This window comes from Sciurus vulgaris (genome assembly GCF_902686455.1).
Source record: "Sciurus vulgaris genome assembly, chromosome: 5".
In the NCBI taxonomy this organism is placed as follows: domain Eukaryota; kingdom Metazoa; phylum Chordata; class Mammalia; order Rodentia; family Sciuridae; genus Sciurus; species Sciurus vulgaris.
The window spans coordinates 99,198,841-99,223,829 of record NC_136465.1 but is presented as its reverse complement, the minus strand read 5'-3'; the positions used below and the strand labels follow the sequence as shown (position 1 = coordinate 99,223,829).

Sequence of the window (24,989 nt, the reverse complement as noted above, 5' to 3'; positions counted from 1 at the left end):
TTTTTGGGAAATTTAAATTTGATTTCACTTTACTACTTTGAAATTTTTGATTTAACCAAAAGAGAAATCATTTACTATTTAACTATCAAATTTGGTCTGCTGCTTCCTAAAAGCAAATCTACTTCTGAACAAAAAAGCCTTGCCATTAATTGCAGATATATTCTGAAGAATATACTACAGCCTAGAGAATTCCTGAAACATTTCAAAAAGGCTTTGAATAATGGTACCATCACTGGAGGATTCAACAGCAAGATTTTGGACATTTCATTATTCACACACTCCTAGGCAGCAGCAAGCCAGAATACAACAAGGGCCACCCTACACCTACGAGCAGGGGGAATATGTATAGGATAGGTTGCGCGTCAGGTGGAGTGCTTAGGTGTTTTATGACTACATTCCTTTCCTTTAACCAAGGTCACTTTGCTTAGATTCTCACCTAATGACTAGAGATAAGGAAAATGACCAGCTTCCTCTCTACATTTCCTTCATTATCACATTTTTTTGAAGTCCTTATCTCACTGCAAGCTTTCCTAGGCACTAACTAGTATTTAACCAAACATTCATATCCAACACACGTGCACATATATATTATTGATGCAAAATAAGGATTCACTTTTGAAGGAAATAAGAAAAGTGTTTATTCTAAGACAAATATAAGTGGCCTAGGCCAGGAGTACTGATTCAAATTGCCCTGCAAAAGTATTCCAAATAAAAGGAGCTGTAACAACATTTATACAGAGAACAAAGGTAACTGTAAATCATTATACTCAACACATACATTGGTGGGGCATTACTTAGGCATGTTGAAGTAAAAAGCAGGGAAATTTTGACTGCTGGTATGAGATGATCTTTACCACGTCTTGGGAGATCGAAGGAATCAGGGTCTATCTTCTTTGTCAACCTATAGATGGTCAGTTAAACCTAATATACATCTTAGAAGATTTACCTAAAAGTCATGAGAATATTAGATCAGATACAAAAGTCAGGAGTAATGGCTTGTTTTCTAAAGGGTCAAAACAACCATTATAAAATTAGCCTCTGATATCTTACCTTACAGGCTTCCATGAGCCTGACTGTGGGGATCCTCTCTGCCACATCCCACATGGATAAGAAAAGGATTAACTGCTAGAGGATGATGTTGGAAGTTTTTCTATCTATTACCCAAAAAACTTATCTACTCAATAAACACAACAAGAGCCAATACTCTTTAAATGAGACGGGGCATGACGGGTCTGGCCATACCAGCTCTGTCCTCTTAACAAGTCGTCCAACTCTCTTTTATTTATAATAAATAGGTAAAGGGGGCCAGGACAGGGAGGAGTTTCTTCTGTGATGGACAGGATAGGGTGGAGTTAGGGGAGCCATTCTCTTAAGGGGGAATATTCCAGAAGGAGACAGGGAACCACTCCCATGCAGTGCCACACGCTTCCCAGCAGTTCCTAGAAGCCAGGCATCTGAGTCCCATGGTTCAACCTAGTCTGATTCTGCTAAATAAGGATGGGTTCCCATAGCTGCCTGTGTTGATAACTCCTTGTAGAAGAAGTTGTCCTTCTGGTGCTTGCTTGAAGAAATTCTGTCACTATTGTTTCTTTGGGAATGTTTAAAATTCACAATGTATACACATATATATAGTTCATTGATAATTATGTTGTCCCCCAGGAATAAAAGCTGTGGCTTCATCTTGTTCATATCTCCATGAAGCTATTTTGAAAAGATGCTGCAATCTCACTGATGAAGGAGTCCTTGCTCTTGCACTCAATTGCCGGCTGCTAAAGATTATTGATCTAGGTGGATGCTTAAGTATTACTGATGTGTCCTTACACGCATTGGGGAAAAACTGCCCATTTTTGCAGAGCATTGACTTTTCAGCCACTCAGGTAAATGAAATATGGACTTGAAACATAACAGATTATGTGTTGGCCTGATGTAGGACAGATGCGGGTAGACACCTGAGGAATTTTTAGGAAGCAGATTTATTTAAGCCATTGGTCCAGAGGGACTCATGCCTAAAAATTCTGGACCCTGGATCTGGAAGTTTTTTTAGATTTATACTCATTGGAGTGGTTACATGACAGTGGGTGGGTATATAACAGTTATTCTTTGTCCCATATTCTTAGGCTAGACAGAGTTTCACAGGTTTTTACCACAGAAAACAGAAATAGTAACTTTTGTACAGTGAGCTCTCTTGAGACAGAGTCTATCACACATTTTGCCTGCAAACCTGCCTTTTACAAGAAAGAGGAAGCTTTAAACCACATTGAGCTCTCTGCAGAAATCCTGTTGACACTCTTTGTAAAATCTTACTGACAAAAAACTTAATTATGGTGGAAGGTCACTGGAGAAGGTTATGGTATGGGTCTTTTGAAGGCTATTTTAGGCCCACTGTATTTTCATAACTAATCAGAAAAACATAATTCATTTGATTATTCTTGAAATTATTGACCTTTTCATGCTTTTGTTGATTAAAGAATTGTAATTTAGTGTATTCTCCTTAATTATTTTAAGCAACAAATGTGAGCAGTATGTATGACTAAAAGACACATTTACTGAATGGGAGGCAAACTATCTAAATTATTAATAAATTTTACAAAATTTTACTTTCATCATCTCCATTTATGGACTGTTTCTTTTTCCCTTTGCTTAGGTATCTGACAATGGTGTGGTTGCACTTGTGAGTGGATTATGTGCCAAGAAATTAGAGGTAAATTTTAAATATCTATAGATATGATGGTAACTGAATTTTATATTATCCTCATATTTTATTAATTTTTTGTTTTTATTTTTATTTTTTGTAGTACTAGGGATTGAACCCAGGGTTGCTCTACCACTGAGCTACATACCTAGCCCCTTTTATTTCTTATCTTGACACAGGGTCTTGCTAAGTTGTGGAGGTGTGCCTCAAACTTGTGATCCTCCTATTTCAACCTCCTAAGTCACAGGTATTACAGGTGTTTACCAGCAGATCCTGCTGAGAAATTATTTTCTAAACGATAGAAGACCACACGTTTTAAATTAGGTATTTCATAGACCTTTTTTCATCCCCTCCTTCACCTCTTTTTTGTTTTGTGCTTTTCAGTGCTGGGGATTGAACCCAGGGCTTCATGCATGCAAGGCAGGCATTCTACCACAGAGCCACATCCCCTTTTTGAGACAGGGTTTCACTAAGTTGTTAATAGTGGCCTCAAACTTATAATCCTCCTGCCTCAGCCTCAGTAGTAGCAGTGATTACAAGTGTGCACACTGCACCTAGATCTTAATTTTAACTGTTTCATCTTATTCTATTATATTAAATCATTTTAAAAATAATTCTCCACTTCTCTGCTATTGTAAATAATATTGCAATGGGCATGTTTATAAATTGTTTCCTTATGCATATGTAGAAGAGTTTCTTTGTATTGGACATTTATAATTGGTATTGCTGTGTTCTGGAGTGTACATATCTTCGGTATTAATAGATTTTGCCAGATTGCTTTATAAAATGGTTGGGCATTTAACTTTTAATGCTGCTTTACTTTCCAAACTACTTAAGCCTTACAATGATCCTTTCTATATAGTTTTTGTTTTTGTTTTTGCAAGTAGATATGTGCTTCTTTTTGCATCAGAGTATTTCCCAAACTGTTTTGTATTGGTATAGATTTACTTTTTTTCTTTTAACTTTCTTTTCTTTTTTTAATTAGGAAATTCATATGGCAGATTGCGTGAATCTGACTGATGAGGCTGTAAAAGCTGTTCTTACTTACTGTCCTCAGATACATATATTACTCTTCCATGGATGCCCCCTAATAACAGGTTAGTCTGATAGACTGCTTATATTTAAATCCTGGCTGTATTTTTTATTAACTGTGTGGCCTTAAAAAAATTACTTAATGCATTTTTCTCATTTTTTTATAACATAAGGTTTCATTTATTTGCTTATTTATATGTGGTGCTGAGAATTGAACCAGGGCCTCACACGTGCCAGGCAAGCACTCTACCACTGATCCACAACCCCAGCTTTTCTTATCTATGAAATGGGCTTAATGACACTACTTCATTACTTGTGATAGTTACCTAATATCTCTCTTTTTTTTTTTTTTTTTTTCCCAAGTATTGCAAATTGAGCCCAGGGGCACTCTCTGGCCTACATCCCTGTCCCTTTAAAATAATTTCTTTTATTTTGAGACAGGATCTCACTGAATTGCCAAAGCTGGCCTCAAACTTGCCATCCTCCTGTCTGTGCCTTCCAAGTAGCTGAAATTACAGGTGTGGGCCACCATGCCTGGCTCTACCTGATACCTCTTTATGTGGTACCTCACACATTGAAAGAATAAATAAATGTTAGTTATAATGATAATGGTGATGGTGGTGGTGGTGGTGATGGTTTGGTAAATACTCAATAAATATCAGTTGTACGAGGATGATGACAGCAGTAATGGTTGTGGTCATGATATTAAATATGATGCTTTATGTAGACCATAAAATTTCAATTTTATAATACTGTATCTGTGACATATGCTAAATGACCTCTTAAGTGTTATTTCATCAAGTTGTAGACATTGATATTCAGTATAATTTGGACTTACACTAATGTGGCTCTTCACTGAAGAACAAAGTAGCCATAGGCCATTTGGCCTATATAAGAGCCATGAGAGTAAGTGTTACCGTACCTCAGAATCCATGGTACCTCAACCCTTTCACATTATCCCTCTAGTGGGTCTCATACCATAACATAACCTGGATCTTCATGTAAATGCCTAGTTCTTTTAGCTTATTTCTCTAATTACAGTGGAAACAATTTTTCCCCAGGTCAAGTTACTATCCTGGAAATTTCTTTTATAGCTTTGATCATATTTTCTTTTTTAAAAAACATTTTTATTAGTTAGTGATGAGCCTTGATTTATTTATTTTATGCGGGACTCAGAATCAAACCCAGTGCCTCACATATGCTAGGCAAGCACTCTACCACTAAGCCACAATCCCAGCCCCTGATTATATTGTCTTATGTTTGGACAGCCAGTCTTTTTTTTTTTTTTTTTTTTTATAACCTAGGGGAGTTTTACCACTGAGGCACATCCCCAGCCATTTTATTTATCTTTTTTATTTTGAAATAGTCTTGCTAAGGTGCCTCAAACTTACAATCCTCCTGCCTCAGCCTTCCAAGCTGCTGGGATTGCAAGTGTATGTCACTGTGCCTGGCTGGACAGCCAGTCTTAGTGAAGACTATAGCCTCATTTTTCAAGAGCCAAAAGAGACACATAAGAAACTATCAGTAATGATTATCTCGTTGGACTTGGTGGTACACACCTGTAATCCCAGTGGCTTGGGAGGCTGAGGCAGGAGGATTTCGAGTTAAAAGTCAATCTGAGCAACTTAGCAAGGCCTTAAGCAACTCAGTGAGACTCTGTCTCTAAAATGAAATATAAAAAAGGACTGAGATGTGGCTCAGTGGTTAAGCCCCCTTGGGTTCAATCCCCAGTAGATGATGATAATAATAATAATAATAATAATAATAATAATAATAGTAGTAGTAGTTATCTCTAGGGAAAGTTATAGACAGAAAAGAATAGGAAAAAGACCTCACTCTATACTCTTTTTTAAAAAAATTTAGTTGTAGATGAACATAGTACCTTTATTTTATTTATTTCTTTTTATGAGGTGCTAAGGATTGAATCCAGTGCCTCACTTGTGCTAGACAAGCACTCTACTACTGAGCTACACCCACAGCCACTATATACCCTTTTGTACCTTTTGAATTTTGTATAATGTGAGGAATTTTAATTTATTAAAAATTTAGAATAACTTTAAGGAAATAATTTAGAACCAGAAAGACTCATAGAACTGAGACTTGGTACATTACACTGTTGTAGGGATTTTGAAAAGGCAAATAGGGGATCTCTGGTAATTAAAGAGGTCAGAAAATTGTATTCCAATAGGTAGGCTATTTGTTTAAGATAGGTGAGACCACAGTATGTGAAGTGTCAACTTTAACAATGGACTCTTTCAGAATACCAACTAAAAATGTATAAATATACCCATTGAGCTATGTATGTATTAATCAATACACTGAACAAGCAAGGGATACTTATAAGTTGATTCTTACTTCTGTGCTATTTTAATCACACACCTGCCAATTTTTCCTTCCTGCCAGATGAAATCACAAACCAGTGCCATTGAGTTTTCTTATCACTGTTTTATAGTTAATATTTTGTCATTTTATATCACTAAAACCCTCTTTTTCAATAATTTTAAAGTCTCGGGTATTTTTTGTTTGTTTGTTTGTTTGTTTTTATGATGCTGGGGGTTGAACCGAGACCCTTAGTGCTTGTGAGGCAAGCACTCTACCAACTGAGCTATATCCCCAGCCCAAGTCTTAGGTTTTAATACTATTGCATATGGAACTCCAAATAAGTTCAAGTTACATCTTCTTGCTTCCCAGCCCTGGTTTGCTGTAGATATAAAGACAGTAGTAGGAAAGGGGATGTCACTAGTTTCTTAGTTTTACCATCTCATGATTCTCCCCTTTCTTCTCTGCCTTACAACCATGATTTCTGGCCCCATCAATGTCAGTACAAGATGGGACTGGGATGGGCAGGAGAGGAGATAAAGGAATAAAAGTCTTTCTATGCCATTACTGCTATAATCTCAGGTCAGCACTCCAGGTTCTATGGGAGAACTGAACTGGATCTATGGGCACTTATAAAGTTCACCAGATCCCACTTCCTACCACTCCTGTCATTACTTCAGGTATCTCCTATTTGCAGTTCTCTTGATTTAAACAAATGTATCTGTTCTGACTAGGAGCTAGTGTTTTCTTTTGCCTACAGGCACCTGGCATTATACCTTCACTATCTTTCTTTTGAGGTTTCCTAGCCATCCAAGTTGTTTTCAAAGGCAAAATATATATAAGGCAACTCCATGCCTGCCCACATCTGTCTGTAGGAAACACGTGCTTTAGACAAAAGGGATGCAGATATATTCCAACCTCAGTCCTGTTTAACTGCCTGGACTATCACCAGAGCTTTTTGCCCTTTTATATTTCTTTCTTTTTTTTTTTTTTTTTTTTTTTTTGCGGTGCTGGGGATCAAACCCAGGGCTTTATGCTTGCAAGGCAAGCACTCTACCGACTGAGCTATCTCCCTAGCCCTATATTTCTTAATTATGGCTCTGATATTAGTATACTGTGTCTGTCAAGCTCCAAGGACAATTTACATTCTCCAACTGATCTCCTTAGAATTCTGTTCATTTTACTTGCAGGGAAGAGAAAGAACCCTCAACTCTAATACTACATTCACATCTGTCTTCAAAGAAATATTTTCTTCAGTTTAGAACTCTTCACACTCTCCCACTTTAATATGTTTGTGTGTGTGTGTGTGTGTGAGAGAGAGAGAGAGAGAGAGAGAGAGAGAGAGAGAGAGAGAGAGAGAGCACTAGAGAGAGGGATTGACATTGAACCTAGGGTACTGAACCACTGAGCTGTTTCCAGCCCCTTTTAAAATTTTGAGACAGGAGAGATCCAAGAAGGTGGACTAAAGGGAGGCTGCAACCTTGTCACTCCATGACTCAGGATTCAAGCAGAGAAAATACTGTTTCTCTGCAAGGCAGTCATTGCTACCCACCAGTCCTCCGTGATTTACCCCCCATTCGTCAGCCCTCTGCCAGCATATTGCCTGCCTTTTGAGTGCAAATCACTCACTGACCACCACCTATCATCCACCATTTGCCTGCCTCTTGCCTGCCCATCACCCACCTATCACCTCCCCATCGCCCACAGCCCAACGTCCACCCACCGATCATCCACTATTAGCCTGAAGACCATATGCAGACCACCATCAGATCATCTGCTGCCCACCATTGCCTGGAAGTCTATTGTCACAGTATCCACAGGTTTGATTACACACTGCCGCTGCTGCCACCATCTTGGGACACCATTCAGGACCTGTATGTTTGCCACTGCCACCATGTCCAACTCAGGGTGTAGCGACCTTGGTCTGGGGACACAGTCCAGGGCCTGGAGATATACTGGGGCACCTACAGGTCTGGTGGCACCTGAGGTCTTTCTGCTTAGTGTGGTAGAGGCTGCCATCCAGGTGCCTCATTGCAGGGTTGCAACTTAGACAAAAAGAATGCAGATATATTCCCTAGTGGTCTGTCTGCAAGTCGAAAGAGCAGTGAGATCTTGGGACTGCAGTGAGGCAGGGCCTGGGGAAACAGAAATCTAGGTCCATCAGATTGCAGCTGGGTTTGCGTGGGCCAGTCTGGGTCTGGGAAGCCTGTGGAAGGCTGAAGACTAGGGGCAGTTCCCTGTGGGGAGCACAGGTTGAAGAAACTGGGTTCTCTCCAGCTCAGTGAGTCCTGAAGTGTGCAGGGATGGAAGGGACCGGCAATGACAGGAGGGAAGACTGGAAAAAGGTGTGAGGGCATCTTGGTATCAGCTCACCAGCACCCAACACACACTGGGATGGAGCCAACATCAAACTTCAGACAACCCCACCTGTTGGCAAAGGGAAGGTGAGAAACTTTTTGAAAGCCAACAGTGGGTCAAATGGTGGGTCCATTCCCAGTTTTCTAAGGAATCTCCACACTGCTTTCCAGAGTGGCTGCACTAATTTGTAACCCCACCAGCAATGTATGAGTGTACCTTTTTTTCCCCAAATCCTCTCCAACACCTGTTGTGCTTTGTATTCTTGATAACCACCATTCTAATTAGAGTGAGATGGAATATTAGTGTAGTTTTGATTTGCATTACTCTTATTACTAAAGATGGGGAACATTTTTCCATATGTTTGTTGATTGATTGTAGAACTTCTTCTGTGAAGCATCTGTTCATATCCTTAGCCCATTTGTTGATTGGGTTATTTGTATTCTTGGTGTAGAGTTTTTTGAGTTCTTTATATATTCTGGAAATTAGCACGCTATCTGAAGTGTGAGTGGCAAAGATTTTCTCCCAGTCTGTAGGCTCTCTCTTCCCATTGCTGATAGTTCCCTTTGCTGAGAGAAAGCTATTTAGTTTGAATCTATCCCAGTTATTGATTCTTGCTTTTATTTCTTGTGCTATGGGAGTCCTGTTAAGGAAGTCTGATCCTAAGCCAACAAGTTGAAGATTTGGACCTACTTTTTCTTCTGTAAGACGTAGGCTCTCTTATCTGATTTCAGGGTTCTTGATCCACTGTGAGTTGATTTTTGTGCAGGGTGAGAGATAGGGGTTTAGTTTCATTCTGTTGCATATGGATTTCCAGTTTTCCCAGCACCATTTGTTGAACAGGCTATCTTTTCTCCATTGCATATTTTTGGTACCTTTGTCTAGTATTAGAAAACTATTTATTTGGGTTTTTGTCCATGTCCTCTATTCTGTACCATTGATCTACCTGTCTATTTTGGTGCCAATACCAAGCTGCTTTTGTTACTATTGCTTTGTAGTATAGTTGAAGTTCTGGTATTGCGATACCCCCTGTTTCATTCTTCCTGCTAAAGATTGCTTTAGGGATTCTGGGTTTCTTATTCTTCCAGATGAATTTCATGATTGCTTGCTTTATTTCTGTTTCGTACGTCATTGGGATTTTTTTTTTTAAGTCAGAGAATTTAGTATTTTATTTTTTTTTATTTTTTTTATAATGTATTTTTTTATTGTAAACAAATGGGATACATGTTGTTTCTCCGTTTGTACATGGCATAAAGACATGCCATTTGTGTAATCATAAATTTACATAGAGTAATGTTGTTTGATTCATTCTGTTATTTTTCCCTTCCCCCCACTCCTCCCATCCCTCTTTTCCCTCTATACAGTCCTTCCTTCCTGCATACTTGCCCCCCTCCCTAACCCTAACTCTAACCCTAACACTAACCCTTTCCTCCCCCCATTATGTGTCATCATCCACTTTTTAGCGATATCATTTGTCCTTTGGCTTTTTGAGATTGGCTTATCTCACTTAGCATGATATTCTCCAATTTCATCCATTTGCCTGCAAATGCCATAATTTTATCATTCTTTATGGCTGAGTAATATTCCATTGTATATATATACCACAGTTTCTTTATCCATCAATTGAAGGATATCTAGGTTGGTTCCACAGTCTGGCTATTGTGAATTGAGCAGCTATGAACATTGATGTGGCTGTATCTCTGTAGTATGCTGATTTTAAGTCCTTTGGGTATAGGCCAAGGAGTGGGATAGCTGGGTCAAATGGTAGGTCCATTCCAAGTTTTCTAAGGAATCTCCACACTGCTTTCCAGAATGGCTGCACTAATTTGCAGCCCCACCAGCAATGTATGAGTATACCTTTCTCCCCACATCCTCGCCAACACCTTGTATTCTTGATAATCGCCATTCTAATTGGGGTGAGATGGAATCTTAGGGTGGTTTTGGTTTGCATTTCTCTTATTACTAGAGATGTTGAACATTTTTCCATATGTTTGTTGATTGCTTGTAGATCTTCTTCTGTGAAGTGTCTATTCATTTCCTTAGCCCATTTGTCGACTGGATTATTTGTATTCTTGGAGTAGAGTTTTTTGAGTTCTTTATAGATTCTGGAGATTAGTGCTCTATCTGAAGTATGATTGGCAGAGATATTCTCCCACTCTGTAGGCTCTTTCTTCGCATTGCTGATAGTTTCCTTTGCTGAGAGAAAGCTTTTTAGTTTGAATCTATCCCAGTGGTTGATTCTAGCTTTTATTTCTTGTGCTATGGGAGTCCTGTTAAGGAAGTCTGGTCCTAAGCCAACATGTTGAAGATCTGGACCTACTTTTTCTTCTATAATCTGCAGGGTCTCTGGTCTGATTCCGAGGTCCATGATCCATTTTGAGATGAGTTTTGTGCATGGTGAGAGATAGGGGTGTAGTTTCATTCTGTTGCATATGGATTTCCAATTCTCCCAGCACCATTTGTTGAATAGGCTATCTTTTCTCCATTGCATATTTTTGGCACCTTTGTCTAGTATGAGAAAATTGTATTTATTTGGGTTTGTGTCCGTGTCCTCTATTCTGTACCATTAATCTACCTTTCTATTTTGGTACCAATTCCATGCCCTTTTTGTTACTATTGCTTGTAGTAGAGTTGAAGATCTGGTATTGCGATACCCCCTGTTTCACTCTTCCTGCTAAGGATTGCTTTAGCTATTCTGGGTTTCTTATTCTTCCAGATGAATTTCATAATTGCTTGCTCTATTTCTGTAAGCTACGTCATTGGGATTTTAATTGGAATTGCATTGAATTTGTATAGCACTTTAGGTAGTATGGCCATTTTGACACTATTAATTCTGCCTATCCAAGAACATGGAAGATCTTTCCATCTTCTAAGGTGTTCTTTAATTTCTTTCTTTAGTGTTCTGTAGTTCTCATTGTAGAGGTCTTTCACCTCTCTTGTGAGATTGATTCCCAAGTATTTTTTTTTTCAAGGCTATTGTGAATGGGGTAGTTTTCCTAATTTCTCTTTCTGAAGATTCAGCACTTATGTATAAAAATGCGTTGGATTTATGAGCATTGATCTTGTAACCTGCTACTTTACTGAATTCACTTATGAGTTCTAAGAGTTTTCTGGTGGAATTTCCAGGTTCCTCTAAATATATAATCATGTCATCAGCGAACAGGGATAGTTTGAGTTCTTCTTTTCCAATTCGTATCCCTTTAATTTCTTTGGTTTGTCTAATTGCTTTGGCTAGAGTCTCAAGAACGATGTTGAATAGAAGTGGTGAAGGAGGGCATCCCTGCCTTGTTCCAGTTTTTAGGGGGAATGCTTTCAGTTTTTCACCATTTAGAATATTAGCCATGGGCTTAGCATAAATGGCCTTTACAATGTTAAGGAATGTTCCCACTATCCCTATTTTTTCTAGTGTTTTGAGCATGAAGGGCTGCTGTATTTTATCAAATGCTTTTTCTGCATCTATTGAAATAATCATGTGATTCTTGACTTTAAGTCTATTGATATGGTGAATTACATTTATTGATTTCCTGATGTTGAACCAACCTTGCATCCCTCGTCATTGGGATTTTAATGGAAATTGCATTGAATCTGTATAGCACTTTTGGCAATATGGCCATTTTGACAATATTAATTCTGCCTATCCAAGAACATGGGAGACCTTTCCATCTTCTAAGGTCTTCCTCAATTTCTTTCTTCAATGTTTTGCAGTTTTCATTGTAGAGATCTTTTACCTCTTTGGATAGATTGATACCCAAGTATTTTATGTTCTTTGAGGCTATTGCAAATGGAGTTGTTTTCCTCATTTCCCATTCAGCTGTTTCATCTCTTGCATATAAAAATAATGTAGATTTATGCGTATTGATTTTATAGCCTGCTATTTTGCTGAATTCATTTATTAGGTTTGGAAGTTTCCTGGAGGAGGTTTTTGGATCCTCTAAATATAGAATCATGCCATCAGCAAATAGTGACAGCTTAAGTTCCTCTTTTCCTATTCGTGTCCCTTTAATTTCTTTGGTCTGCCTAATTGCTCTAGCTAGAGTTTCGAGGACAATGTTGAATAGAAGTGGTGAAAGAGGACATCCCTGTCTTGTTCCCGTTTTTAAAGGGAATGGTTTCAGTTTTTCTCCATTAAGAATGATGTTGGCCATGGGCTTAGCATAAATAGCCTTTACAATGTTCAGGTATGTTCCTACTATCCCTATCTTTTCTAGTGTTTTGAATATGAAGGGGTGTTGTATTTTGTCAAACCCTTTTTCCGCATCAATTGAAATAACTATATGATTCTTATCCTTAAGTCTATTGACATGATGGATTACGTTTATTGATTTACGGATGTTAAACCATCCTTGCATTCCAGGGATGAACCCCACTTGATCATGGTGCACAATTTTCTTAATATGTTTTTGGATACAGTTTGGCAATATTTTGTTAAGGATCTTTGCATCTATATTCATCAAGGATATTGGTCTAAAATTTTCTTTCCTTGATGTGTCTTTTCCTGGTTTGGGTATGAGGGTGATATTAGCTTCATAGAATGAGTTCGGTACGGTACCCTCCTTTTCTATTTCCTGGAATACTGAGAAGTATTGGAATGAGTTTGTCTTGAAGGTCTTGTAGAACTCGGCTGAGAATCCATCTAGTCCTGGGCTTTTCTTGAATAATAGGCTTCTGATGGCTTCTATTTCATTGCTTGATATTGTTCTGTTTAAATTGTGTATGTCCCCCTGGTTCAGTTTGGGAGGAGCATATGTCTCTAGAAATTTGTCAGTGTCTTCAGTATTTTCTATTTTGTTGGAGTATAGCTTTTCAAACTAGCTTCTCATTATGTTCTGAATCTCAGTGGTGTCTGTCGTGATATTTCCTTTTTCATCCCAAATTTTAGTAAATTGAGTTTTCTCTCTCCTCTTTGTTAGTGTGGCTAAGGGTTTGTCTATTTTGTTGACTGTTTCAAAGAAACAATTTTTTGTTTTGTCAATTTTTTGAATAGTTTCTTTTGTTTCAATTTCATTGATTTCAGCTCTGATTTTAATTATTTCCTGTCTTCTACTACTTTTGCTGTTATTCTATCCTTCTTTTTCTAGGGCTTTGAGCTGTAATTGTAGGTCATTTAGTTGTTGACTTTTCATTCTTTTCTGGAATGCACTCCATGCAATGAAGTTTCCTCTTAGTACCGCTTTCATAGTGTCCCAGAGATTTTGATATGTTGTATCGTCATTCTCATTGACCTCTAAGAATATTTTTATCTCCTCCCTGATGTTTTTTGTTATCCATGTTTCATTCAATAGCATATTATTTAGTCTCCAGGTGTTGGAGTAATTTCTGTTTTTTATTTTGTCATTGATTTCTACTCTCAGTTCATTATGATCTGATAGAACACAAGGCAGTATCTCTATTTTTTTGCATTTCCTAAGGGCTGCTTTGTGGCATAACACATGGTCTATTTTTGAGAAGTTTCCATATGCTGCTGAGAAGTAAGTGAATCCACTTGTTGATGGATGGAATATTCTATATATGCCTATTAAGTCTAGGTTATTGATTGTGTTATTGAGTTATGGTTTCTTCGGTCTGTTTTTGTTTGGAAGATCTATCTAGTGGTGACAGTGGTGTGTGAAAGTCACCCAGAATTATTGTGTTGTGTTCTATTTGATTCCTGAAATTGAGAAGGATTTGTTTGATATACAGGGATGCACCAATGTTTGGGGCATAAATATTTACTATCATTATGTCTTCCTGATTTATGGTTTAAGCAGTATGAAATGTCCTTCATTATCCCTTCTGACTAACTTTAACTTGAAGTCCACTTTATCTGAAATAAAGATGGAAACCCCTGCTTTTTTACTGAGTCCATATGCATGGTAGGTTTTTTCCCATCCTTTCACCTTTAGTCTATGGATGTCTTTTTCTGTGAGATGAGTCTCTTGCAGGCAGCATATTGTTGGGTCTTTCTTTTTAATCCATTCTGCCAGTCTATGTCTTTTGATTGATGAGTTTAGGCCATTAACATTCAGGGCTATTATTGAGATATGATTTGTATTCCCAGTCATTTGGGCTTAATTTGGTTTTTAAGTTGGCTCGGTTTCTCCTTTGAGTGGTTTTTCTCTAAGGTAGTTCCTCCCTTTGCTGAGCTACATTGTTGTTTTTCATTTCCTCCTCATGGAATAGTTTGTTGAGAATATTCTGTAGTGCAAGCTTTCTATTTGTAAATTCTTTTAACTTTTGTTTATCGTGGAAGGATTTTATTTCATCTTCAAATCTGAAGGTTAGTTTTGCTGGGTATAGGATTCTTGGTTGCCAACCATGGTCTTTCAGAGCTTGAGATATGTTGTTCCAGGCCCTTCTAGCTTTTAGAGTCTGGGTTGAGAAGTCTGCTGCTATCCGTATTGGTCTCCCCCTATATGTAATCTGATGCTTTTCTCTCACGGCCTTCAAAATCCTATATTTGTTTTGGATGTGAGGCATTTTCATTATAATGTGCCTTGGTGTGGATCTGTTGTGATTCTGTGCATTTGGTGTTCTGTAAGCCTCTCGTATTTGATTTTCCATTTCATTCTTCAGGTTTGGGAAATTTTCTGATATTATTTCATTGAATAGGTCGTTCATTCCTTTGGTTTGTATCTCTGTGCCTTCCTCAATCCCAATAATTCTTAAATTTGGTCTTTTCATGATGTCCCATAGTTCTTGGAGATTCTGTTCATGATTTCATACCATTTCTCTGGGCAACTTTATTTTCAAGATTAAATATTTTATCTTCATTGTCTGAGGTTCTGTTTTCCAAGTGGTCTAGTCTTTTGGTGATGCTTTCCATTGAGTTTTTTATTTGGTTTGTTGTTTCCTTCATTTCAAGGATTTCTATTTCGTTTTTTTTTTTTTTTTTTTTTTTTGAGAATCTCTATTTCTTTGTTGAAATGATCTTTTGCTTCCTGCAGGTGCTCTTTCAGCTTATTGGTGTAATCATTCATTGCCTGCATTTGCTCTCTTATCTCATCCTTTGCTTTGTGAATCATCTTAATCATGTATAATCTGAAGTCCTTTTCTGACATTTCTTCTAACATACTGTCATTGGATTCTATTAATATAGAATCTAGATTTGTTTGGATCATTTTCTTCCCTTGTTTTTTCATGTTGTTCATGTATCTTTCCCTCTAGCGCTGCAGATCTGGGGTATTGCAGATTCCCCGCTATAGGTTATAGTGTCCCTATAGTTTTCCAAAACCTTTTCTTTAAGGGGAGATCAATATTAGCAGTGCCCAATTCAGACACTATGCAATCCTAGACCAAATAGCCCCTATGAGGACAATAACAATATTGTCATAATAAACAGAATGAGTTCAAATATTGTCTTCAGTAGAACAAACAGATTTGCAATAAGGTCTGCAGTTTCTAATGGAGGACAAAGAGGATGCAGAAGGATGTAGAATGTAGCTGTTAATGGGATAAGAAAAGAATATACAGAAGTTCTAGATAATAGAGAGGGTGAGAGTGTAATCAAAAGAAATTGGGGGCTGGGGAGATAGCTCAGCTGGTGGAGTGCTTGCCTTACAAGCACAAGGCTCTGAGTTCAATCCCCAGTATCTGAAAAAAAAAAAAAGAAAAGAAAGAAAGAAAAGAAATTGGATGTTAGCATGCAAAAAAGGGAGAAAGAGACTCTGAGGGAACAGGTAAACAAAAAGAAAAGAGAACAAGAAAAGTAAAGAAATAAAAACTTAAAATTTTTCAATAAGGAGAAAAAAGAAATTCTACACTACAGCAGTCATATAGTAATGAAACCTCCCAGTCTTCAGTAGCCTGATGCATGAGAGATACCTGACAATGAGCGTCAAGTCTCTAGGAGGCATCTCAGGATGGGATTTGTCCCACCTAAAGATGGGAGATACAGCTTCCAGGATTATCCAAGATGGCCGCTCTGGCTTCCAAATATGTTGACAAATGGGGAGCTGCAGCTCAGAGTGTGGACGTGGTCAGCTGCAGGACCTGGAGGCAGGGTGCAGTTGATCAGGCAGTGGTCTTGGAGGTTGGGCATGTTTGGTGTGGTTTCAGGATCCTGTAGGCCAGGTGCAATCAGTCAGTCTGGGGTCCTAGTGATAGGGCACAGTCAGTTAGTCTGGGTGTCCTGGCAGCAGGGAGCAGTCAGTCGATGTGAGTTCTCCAGAGGCAGGGAGTGATCCGTTGGGCTGAGGGATCCTGGAGACGGGGCTCAGTCAGTCTAGCCAGGGGTCCTATAGGGCCTGGCTGTTGTTGCAAAATGGCAGTAGCCACGTGTAATCAAACCTGCAGGTACTGTAACAGTGAACTTCCAGGCAACAGCAGGCAGCTGGTGCTCCACTGGCAGTCAGTGATCAGTTTGCTGACTGTTGTCAGATGATTGGGAGGTGAACCTTGTGCATTGGGTGATGGATAGGTATCTACAGTTCTGTATTCTTATATTTTTACTTTTTTTTTCTTTAACTCTCTATATATTTTTGTCTCACCTATCTCTCTCCCTGGATTCTCTTTCTCACTTCTGTCATACTAACAACCAACCTCTATTAAGTCCTCCCTCACTCTTACTATAAATTTTTACCTCTGTCTTCTCTCCTCCCTTATAAACATCACATCTTACACTATTTCTGTTTCTTCATTGTCCATAATTTGAAATGACAAACCCTTTTGGCAAACTTACTATTTAGATTGTAGGCAATAATTGAACAATCCATTTCTGTTTATTGCAACAAAACTGTAAACATTGTAATAGGAGCCATACGGTGGTATATTGTTTGCATTGGGTGCTGTTAATATTGGTCTCCCCCTTAAAGGTGAGATACTGGAAGCTTTCAGGGACACTATAAGACTACAGGATAGAATCTGGCCTCAGAACCATATAACTGAATGAGAAGACACATAAACAACATGAAAAAACAATGGAACAAAGCACCCCAAACAAACCAAGATGTTCCAACAATAGACTCCATAGACAACACAGTAGAAGGAATGTCAGAGGAGTTTAGAAAATACATACATAGATTGATCTTCAAAGTAAAGGACGAGAGCAGAGAGAAAATACAGGAAATGAAAGATGTCTTCATTAAAGAGGCAGATTATAAAAAGGAATGAAGCAGAAATCCTCAAAATGAAGGAAACATTAAACAAAATGAAATTCAATGAAAAGTATCACCAACAGACTAGACCAATTGAAAGGCAGAACCTTGGACAATGAAGATAAAATATATACTCTTTAAAATAAAGTCAACTGCACAGAGAAGATGTTAAGATATCATGAATAGAACTTCCAAGAAATATGGGATGGCAAGAAAAGACTAAATTTGAGATTTAATCAGAATAAATGAAGGAGTGGAGATACAAACCAAAGAAATGCACAATATTTTCAATGACATATCAGAAAACTTCCCAAAGCTAAAGAATGAAATGGAAAATCAACTACAAGAGCCTTACAGGACCCCAAATGTACAAAATTACAGCAGACCCACACCAAGGCAAAATATAATGAGAATGACTAACATACAGAATAAGGATGGAGGAGGGATCCAAGATGGTGGTCTAGAGGGAGGCTGCGTTCCTTGTCACTCCACAACACCGGATTCAAGCAGAGGATATCTGTTTCTCAGCGAGGCAGTTTTTGCTGCTTATCAATCCCCTGCTCTTTACCCCATTTGTCTGCTGTGATCACCTGCAAGCTGCCAGCATGTCGACGCCTGTTTTCAGAGCAGATTGCTCACTGTCAGGCGTCTGTCATCCTCCATTTGCCTGCCTCTCGCCTGTCTATCACCTGCCTTACCCCTATCCATCACCCAACACTCGAGGTTCACCTCCCGATCGTCCAACAGCTGCCAGCAGATTGACCGCAGACCGCCAGTGGAGAACCAGCTGCCTGCTGCTGCCTGGAAGTTCACTGTTACAGTACCTGCAGGTTTGATTACACGTGGCTGCCACCATTTTGAGACAACAGCCAGGCCCTGTAGGACCCCTGGCAGGACTGACTGAGTCCCGTCTCCAGGATCCCTCAGCCCAACCGATCACTCCCTGCCTCTGGGGCCCTCACATCAACTGACTGCTCCCTGCCACCAAGACCCCCACACCAACTGACTGTGCCCTATCACTGGGAACCCAGACCAACTGATTGCACCCGGCCTCCTGGATCCCACAACCACACCAAACACACCCAACCTCCAGGACCACTGCCGGACCAACTGCATCCCGTCTCCAGGACCTCCAGCTGACCACGTCCACCCCTGAGCTGCAGCTCCCCATTGGCCAACACATTTGGAAGCCAGAGTAGCCATCTTGGATAATCCTGGAAGCTGTAGCTCCGATCTTCGGGTAGGGCAAATCCCATCCTGAGACGCCTGCTGGAGGCTTGAAGCTCATTGTCAGGTAACTCTCATACATCAGGCTACTGAACACTGGGAGGTTTCATTAGTATATGACTATTATGCAGTAGATTTTCTTTTTTCTCCTTTTTTAAAAAAAATATTTAAGTTTTTATTTCTTTACATTTCTTGTTTTCTCTTCCTTCTGTTTACCTGTTCCCTCAGTGTCGCTTTCTCCCTTATTTACATGATGTTATTGTCCCCATAGGGGCTATTCAGTCTAGGATTGCATAGTGTCTGATTTGGGCCTGCTAATATTGATCTCCCCTTAAAGAAAAAGTTTTGGAAACCTATAGGGCCACTATAAGCCTATAGGGGGAAATCTGCAATACCCCAGATCTGCAGCGCTAGAGGGAAAGATACATGAACAACATGAAAAAACAAGGGAAGAAAATGATCCAAACAAATCTAGATTCTATAGTAATAGAATCCAATGACAGTATGTTAGAAGAAATGTCAGAAAAGGACTTCAGATTATACATGATTAAGATGATTCGCGAAGCAAAGGATGAGATAAGAGAGCAAATGCAGGCAATGAATGATAATACCAATAAGCTGAAAGAGCACCTGCAGGAAGCAAAAGATCATTTCAACAAAAAGATAGAGATTCTCAAAAAAAAACAAACGGAAATCCTTGAAATGAAGGAGACAATAAACCAAATAAAAAACTCAATGGAAAATATCACCAAAAGACTAGACCACTTGGAAAACAGAACCTCAGACAATGAAGACAAAATATTTAATCTTGAAAATAAAGTCGCCCAAACAGAGAAGATGGTAAGAAATCATGAACAGAATCTCCAAGAACTATGGGACATCATGAAAAGACCAAATTTAAGAATTATTGGGATTGAGGAAGGCACAGAGATACAAACCAAAGGAATGAACGACCTATTCAATGAAATAATATCAGAAAATTTCCCAAACCTGAAGAATGAAATGGAAAATCAAATACGAGAGGCTTACAGAACACCAAATGCACAGAATCTCAACAGATCCACATCAAGGCACATTATAATGAAAATGCCTAACATTCAAAATAAAAATAGGATTTTGAAGGCCGCAAGAGAAAACATCAGATTACATATAGGGGGAGACCAATACGGATAGCAGCAGACTTCTCAATCCAGACTCTAAAAGCTAGAAGGGCCTGGACCAACATATTTCAAGCTCTGAAAGACCATGGTTGGCAACCAAGAATCCTATACCCAGCAAAACTAACCTTCAGATTTGAAGATGAAATAAAATCTTTCCATGATAAACAAAAGTTAAAAGAATTTACAAATACAAAGCCTGCACTACAGAATGTTCTCAACAAACTATTCCATGAGGAGGAAATGAAAAACAACCATGGAGGTCAGCAAAGGGAGGAACTACCTTAGAGAAAAGCCATTCAAAGGAGAAACCAAGCCAACGTAAAAACCAAAAATAAGGCAAATGACTGGGAATACAAATCATATCTCAATAATAGCCCTGAATGTTAATGGCCTAAACTCATCAATCAAAAGACATAGACTGGCAGAATGGATTAAAAAGAAAGACCCAACAATATGCTGCCTGCAAGAGACTCATCTCACAGAAAAAGACATCCATAGACTAAAGGTGACAGGAGGAGAAAAAAACCTACCACGCACATGGACCCAGTAAAAAAGCGGGGGTTTCCATCCTTATATCAGATAAAGTGGACTTCAAGCCAAAGTTAGTCAGAAGGGATAAAGAAGGACATTTCATACTGCTTAAGGGAACCATAATCAGGAAGACATAATGATAGTAAATATTTATGCCCCAAACAATGGTGCATCCCTGTATATCATACAAATCCTTCTCAATTTCAAGAATCACATAGACCACAACAAAATAATTCTGGGCGACTTTAACGCACCGCTGTCACCACTAGATAGATCTTCCAAACAAAATCTAACCAAAGAAACCATAGGACTCAATAACACAATCAATAACCAAGACTTAATAGACATATATAGAATATTCCATCCATCAACGAGAGGATACACTTTCTTCTCAGCAGCACATGGAACCTTCTCGAAAATAGACCATGTGTTATGCCACAAAGCAGCCCTTAGGAAATGCAAAAAAATAGAGATACTGCCTTGTGTTCTATCAGATCATAATGGACTGAGAGTAGAAATCAATGACAAAGTAAAAAAAGGAAATTACTCCAACACTTGGAGACTAAATAATATGCTATTGAATGAAACATGGATAACAAAAAACATCAGGGAGGAGATTAAAAAATTCTTCGAGGTCAATAAGAATGATGATACAACATACCAAAATCTCTGGGACACTATGAGAGCGGTACTAAAAGGAAAATTCATTGCATGGAGGGCATTCCAGAAAAGAATGAAAAGTCAACAATTAAATGACCTACAATTACAGCTCAAAGCCCTGGAAAAAGAAGAACAGAATAACAACAAAAGTAGTAGAAGACAGGAAATAATTAAAATCAGAGCTGAAATCAATGAAATTGAAACAAAAGAAACTATTCAAAAAATTGACATAAAAGTTGGTTCTTTGAGAAAGTAAACAAAATAGATAAACCCTTAGCCACACTAACAAACAGAAGGAGAGAGAAGACTCAAATAACTAAAATACATGATGCAAAAGGAAATGTCACACAGACACCACTGAGAGACAGAACATAATGAGAAGCTACTTTGAAAATCTGTATTCCAACAAAATAGAAAGTACCGAAGACATTGACAAATTTCTAGAGACATATGCTCCTCCCAAACTGAACCAGGGGGACATACACAATTTAAACAGAGCAATATCAAGCAGTGAAATAGAAGAAGCCATTAAAAATCTACCATCCAAGAAAAGCCCAGGACCAGACGAATTCTCAGCCGAGTTCTACAAGTCTTCAAGACGAACTCATTCCAATACTTCTCAAAGTATTCCAGGAAATAGAAAAGAAGGGTACCCTACCGAACTCATTCTATGAAGCTAATATCACCCTCATACCCAAACCAGGAAAAGACACATCAAGGAAAGAAAATTTTAGACCAATATCCTTGATGAATATAGATGCAAAGATCCTTAATAAAATATTGGCAAACTGTATCCAAAAACATAAGAAAATTGTGCACCACGATCAAGTGGGGTTCATTCCTGGAATGCAAGGATGGTTTAACATCCGTAAATCAATGAACATAATCCATCATGTCAATAGACTTAAGGATAAGAATCATATGGTTATTTCAATTGACGCAGAAAAAGCATTTGACGATATACAACACCCCTTCATGCTCAAAACACTAGAAAAAATAGGGATAGTAGGAACATACCTGAACATTGTAAAGACTATTTATGCTAACTCCATGGCCAACATCATTCTTAATGGAGAAAAACTGAAACCATTCCCTTTAAAAATGGGAACAAGACAGGGATGTTCTCTTTCACCACTTCTATTCATCATTGTCCTTGAAACTCTAGCCAGAGCAATTTGGCAGACTCAAGAAATTAAAGGGATACAAATAGGAAAACAGGAACTTAAGCTGTCACTATTTATGGATGACATGATTCTATATTTAGAGGATCCAAAAACTTCCTCCAGAAAACTTCTAGACCTCATGAATGAATTCAGCAAAATAGCAGGCTATAAAATCAATACGCATAAATCTACATTATTTTTATATGCAAGAGATGAAACAGCTGAATGGGAAATGAGGAAAACAACTCCATTTGCAATAGCCTCAAAAAACATAAAATACTTGGGTATCAGTCTCACGAAAGAGGTGAAAGGTCTCTATGATGAAAACTACAAAACACTGAAGAAAGAAATTGAGGAAGACCTTAGAAGATGGAAAGGTCTCCCATGTTCTTGGATAGGCAGACTTAATATTGTCAAAATGACCATACTACCAAAAGTGCTATACAGATTCAGTGCAATTCCAATTAAAATCCCAATGACGTACCTCACAGAAATGGAGCAAGCAATCATGAAATTCATCTGGAAGAATAAGAAACCCAGAATAGCTAAAGCAATCCTTAGCAGGAAGAATGTAACGGGGGGTATCGCAATACCAGAACTTCAACTATACTACAAAGCAATAGTAACAAAAACAGCATGGTATTGGCACCAAAATAGACAGGTAGATCAGTGGTACAGAATAAAGGACATAGACACAAACCCAAATAAATACAATTTTCTAATACTAGACAACGTTGCCAAAAATATGCAATGGGGAAAAGATAGCCTCTTCAAAAATGGTGCTGGGAAAACTGGAAATCCATATGCAACAGAATGAAACTAAACCCCTATCTCTCACCCTGCACAAAAATCAACTCACAGTGGATCAAGGACCTTGAAATCAGATCAGAGACCCTGCATCTTATAGAAGAAAAGGTAGGTCCAAATCTTCACCTTGTTGGCTTAGTATCAGACTTCCTTAACAGGACTCCCATAGCACAGTAAATAAAAGCAAGAATCAATAACTGGGATAGATTCAGACTAAATGACTTTCTCTCAGCAAAGGAAACTATCAGCAATGGGAAGAGAGAGCCTACAGAGTGGGAGAATATCTTTGCCTCTCATACTTCAGATAGAGCACTAATTTCCAGAATATATAAAGAACTCAAAAAACTCCACACCAAGAATACAAATAACCCAATCAACAAATGGGCTAAGGAAATGAACAGACACCGCACAGAAGAAGATGTACAAGCAATCAACAAACATGGAAAAATGTTCCCCATCTTTAGTAATAAGAGAAATGCAAATCAAAACTACACTAAGATTCCATCTCACCCCAATTAGAATGGCGATTATCAAGAATACAAGCAACAACAGGTGTTGGAGAGGATGTGGGGAAAAAGGTACACTCATACATTGCTGTTGGAACTGCAAATTAGTGCAGCCACTCTGGAAAGCAGTGTGGAGATTCCTTAGAAAACTTGGAATGGACCTACCATATGACCCAGCTGTCCCACTCCTTGGCCTATACCCAAAGGACTTAAAATCAGCATACTACTGAGATACAGCCACATCAATGTTCATAGCGGCTCAATTCACAATAGCCAGACTATGGAACCAATCTAGATGCCCTTCAATTGATGAATGGATAAAGAAACTGGGGTATATATAGACAATGGAATATTACTCAGCTACAAAGGATAATAAAATTATGGCATTTGCAGGCAAATGGATGAAATTGGAGAATATCATGTTAATCCAAAAGAGGAATGATCTCACTGATAAGCGGATGATGACACTTAATGGGGCGTGGGAGTGGGACAAGAATGGAGGAAGGAGGGACTGTATAGAGGGAAAAGAGAGGTGGGAGGGGTCGGGGGGAAGGAAAAAAATAATGAAATGAATCAAACATCATTACTCTATGTAAATTTATGAATATGCAAATGGTATGCTGTTACTCCATGTACAAACAGAAACAACATGTATCCCATTTGTTTACAATAAAAATAAATTAAAAAAAAAAAGAATACGATGGAATTTTAGAGTCTGCAAGAGAAAAAAATGAAATTATATAGGAGGAAAACAATTCATATTTCAACTGATTTCTGAACCCTGGAGGTCTTAGATTAACGTATATCAAGGCTTGAAAGAAAATGGATGCCAGATGAGAATTTTATATCCAGAAAAATTAAGCTTCAGATTTGAAGATGAAATGAAATTCTTCCATGAGAAACCAAAGTTAAAAGAATTCACAACTAGAAAGACTGCACTACAGAACATGGTCCGCAAAATATTCCATGAGGAGGAAATGAAAAACAGGCAACGTAGGTCAGCAAAGGGAGGAATTACCCTAAAGAGAAAACTAAGTCAAGTTAAAAACCAAAAATAAGCCCAAATGACCAGGAATACAAATTGTATCTTAATAATAGCCCTGAATGTTAATAGTGTAAACTCATTAATCAAAAGACACAAACTTGCAGATTGGATTAAAAAGAAGGACCTAACAATATGCTGCTTTCAAGAGACTCATAGAAAAAAACATCCACAGACTAAAGGTGAAAGGATGGAAAAAACATTCTACACACACACGGACTCAGTAAAAAAGCAGAGGTTTCCATCCTCATGTCAGATAAAGTGAACTACAAGCCAAAGTTAATCAGAAGGGATAACAAAGGATATTTCATACTGCTTAAGGGAACCATAAATCAGGAAGACATAACAGTTATAAATATTTATGCCCCAAACAATGGTGCATCCATGTACCTCAAACAAATCCTCCTCAATTCCAGGAATCAAA

General features: G+C 38.3%; 1 protein-coding gene across 2 annotated transcripts in view; it reads left to right on the top strand.

Annotated features, from left to right (window-relative positions):
* Positions 1–24,989, top strand: part of AMN1 (antagonist of mitotic exit network 1 homolog) — a 71,123-nt gene that overhangs the window by 23,148 nt on the left and 22,986 nt on the right. For both annotated transcript variants that reach the window (XM_079139455.1, XM_079139456.1), the window contains exons 4-6: positions 1,660–1,877; positions 2,645–2,701; positions 3,678–3,789. In XM_079139455.1, the coding sequence (XP_078995581.1) occupies positions 1,660–1,877; positions 2,645–2,701; positions 3,678–3,789 (387 nt within the window). The remainder of the gene's footprint in view (positions 1–1,659; positions 1,878–2,644; positions 2,702–3,677; positions 3,790–24,989) is intronic.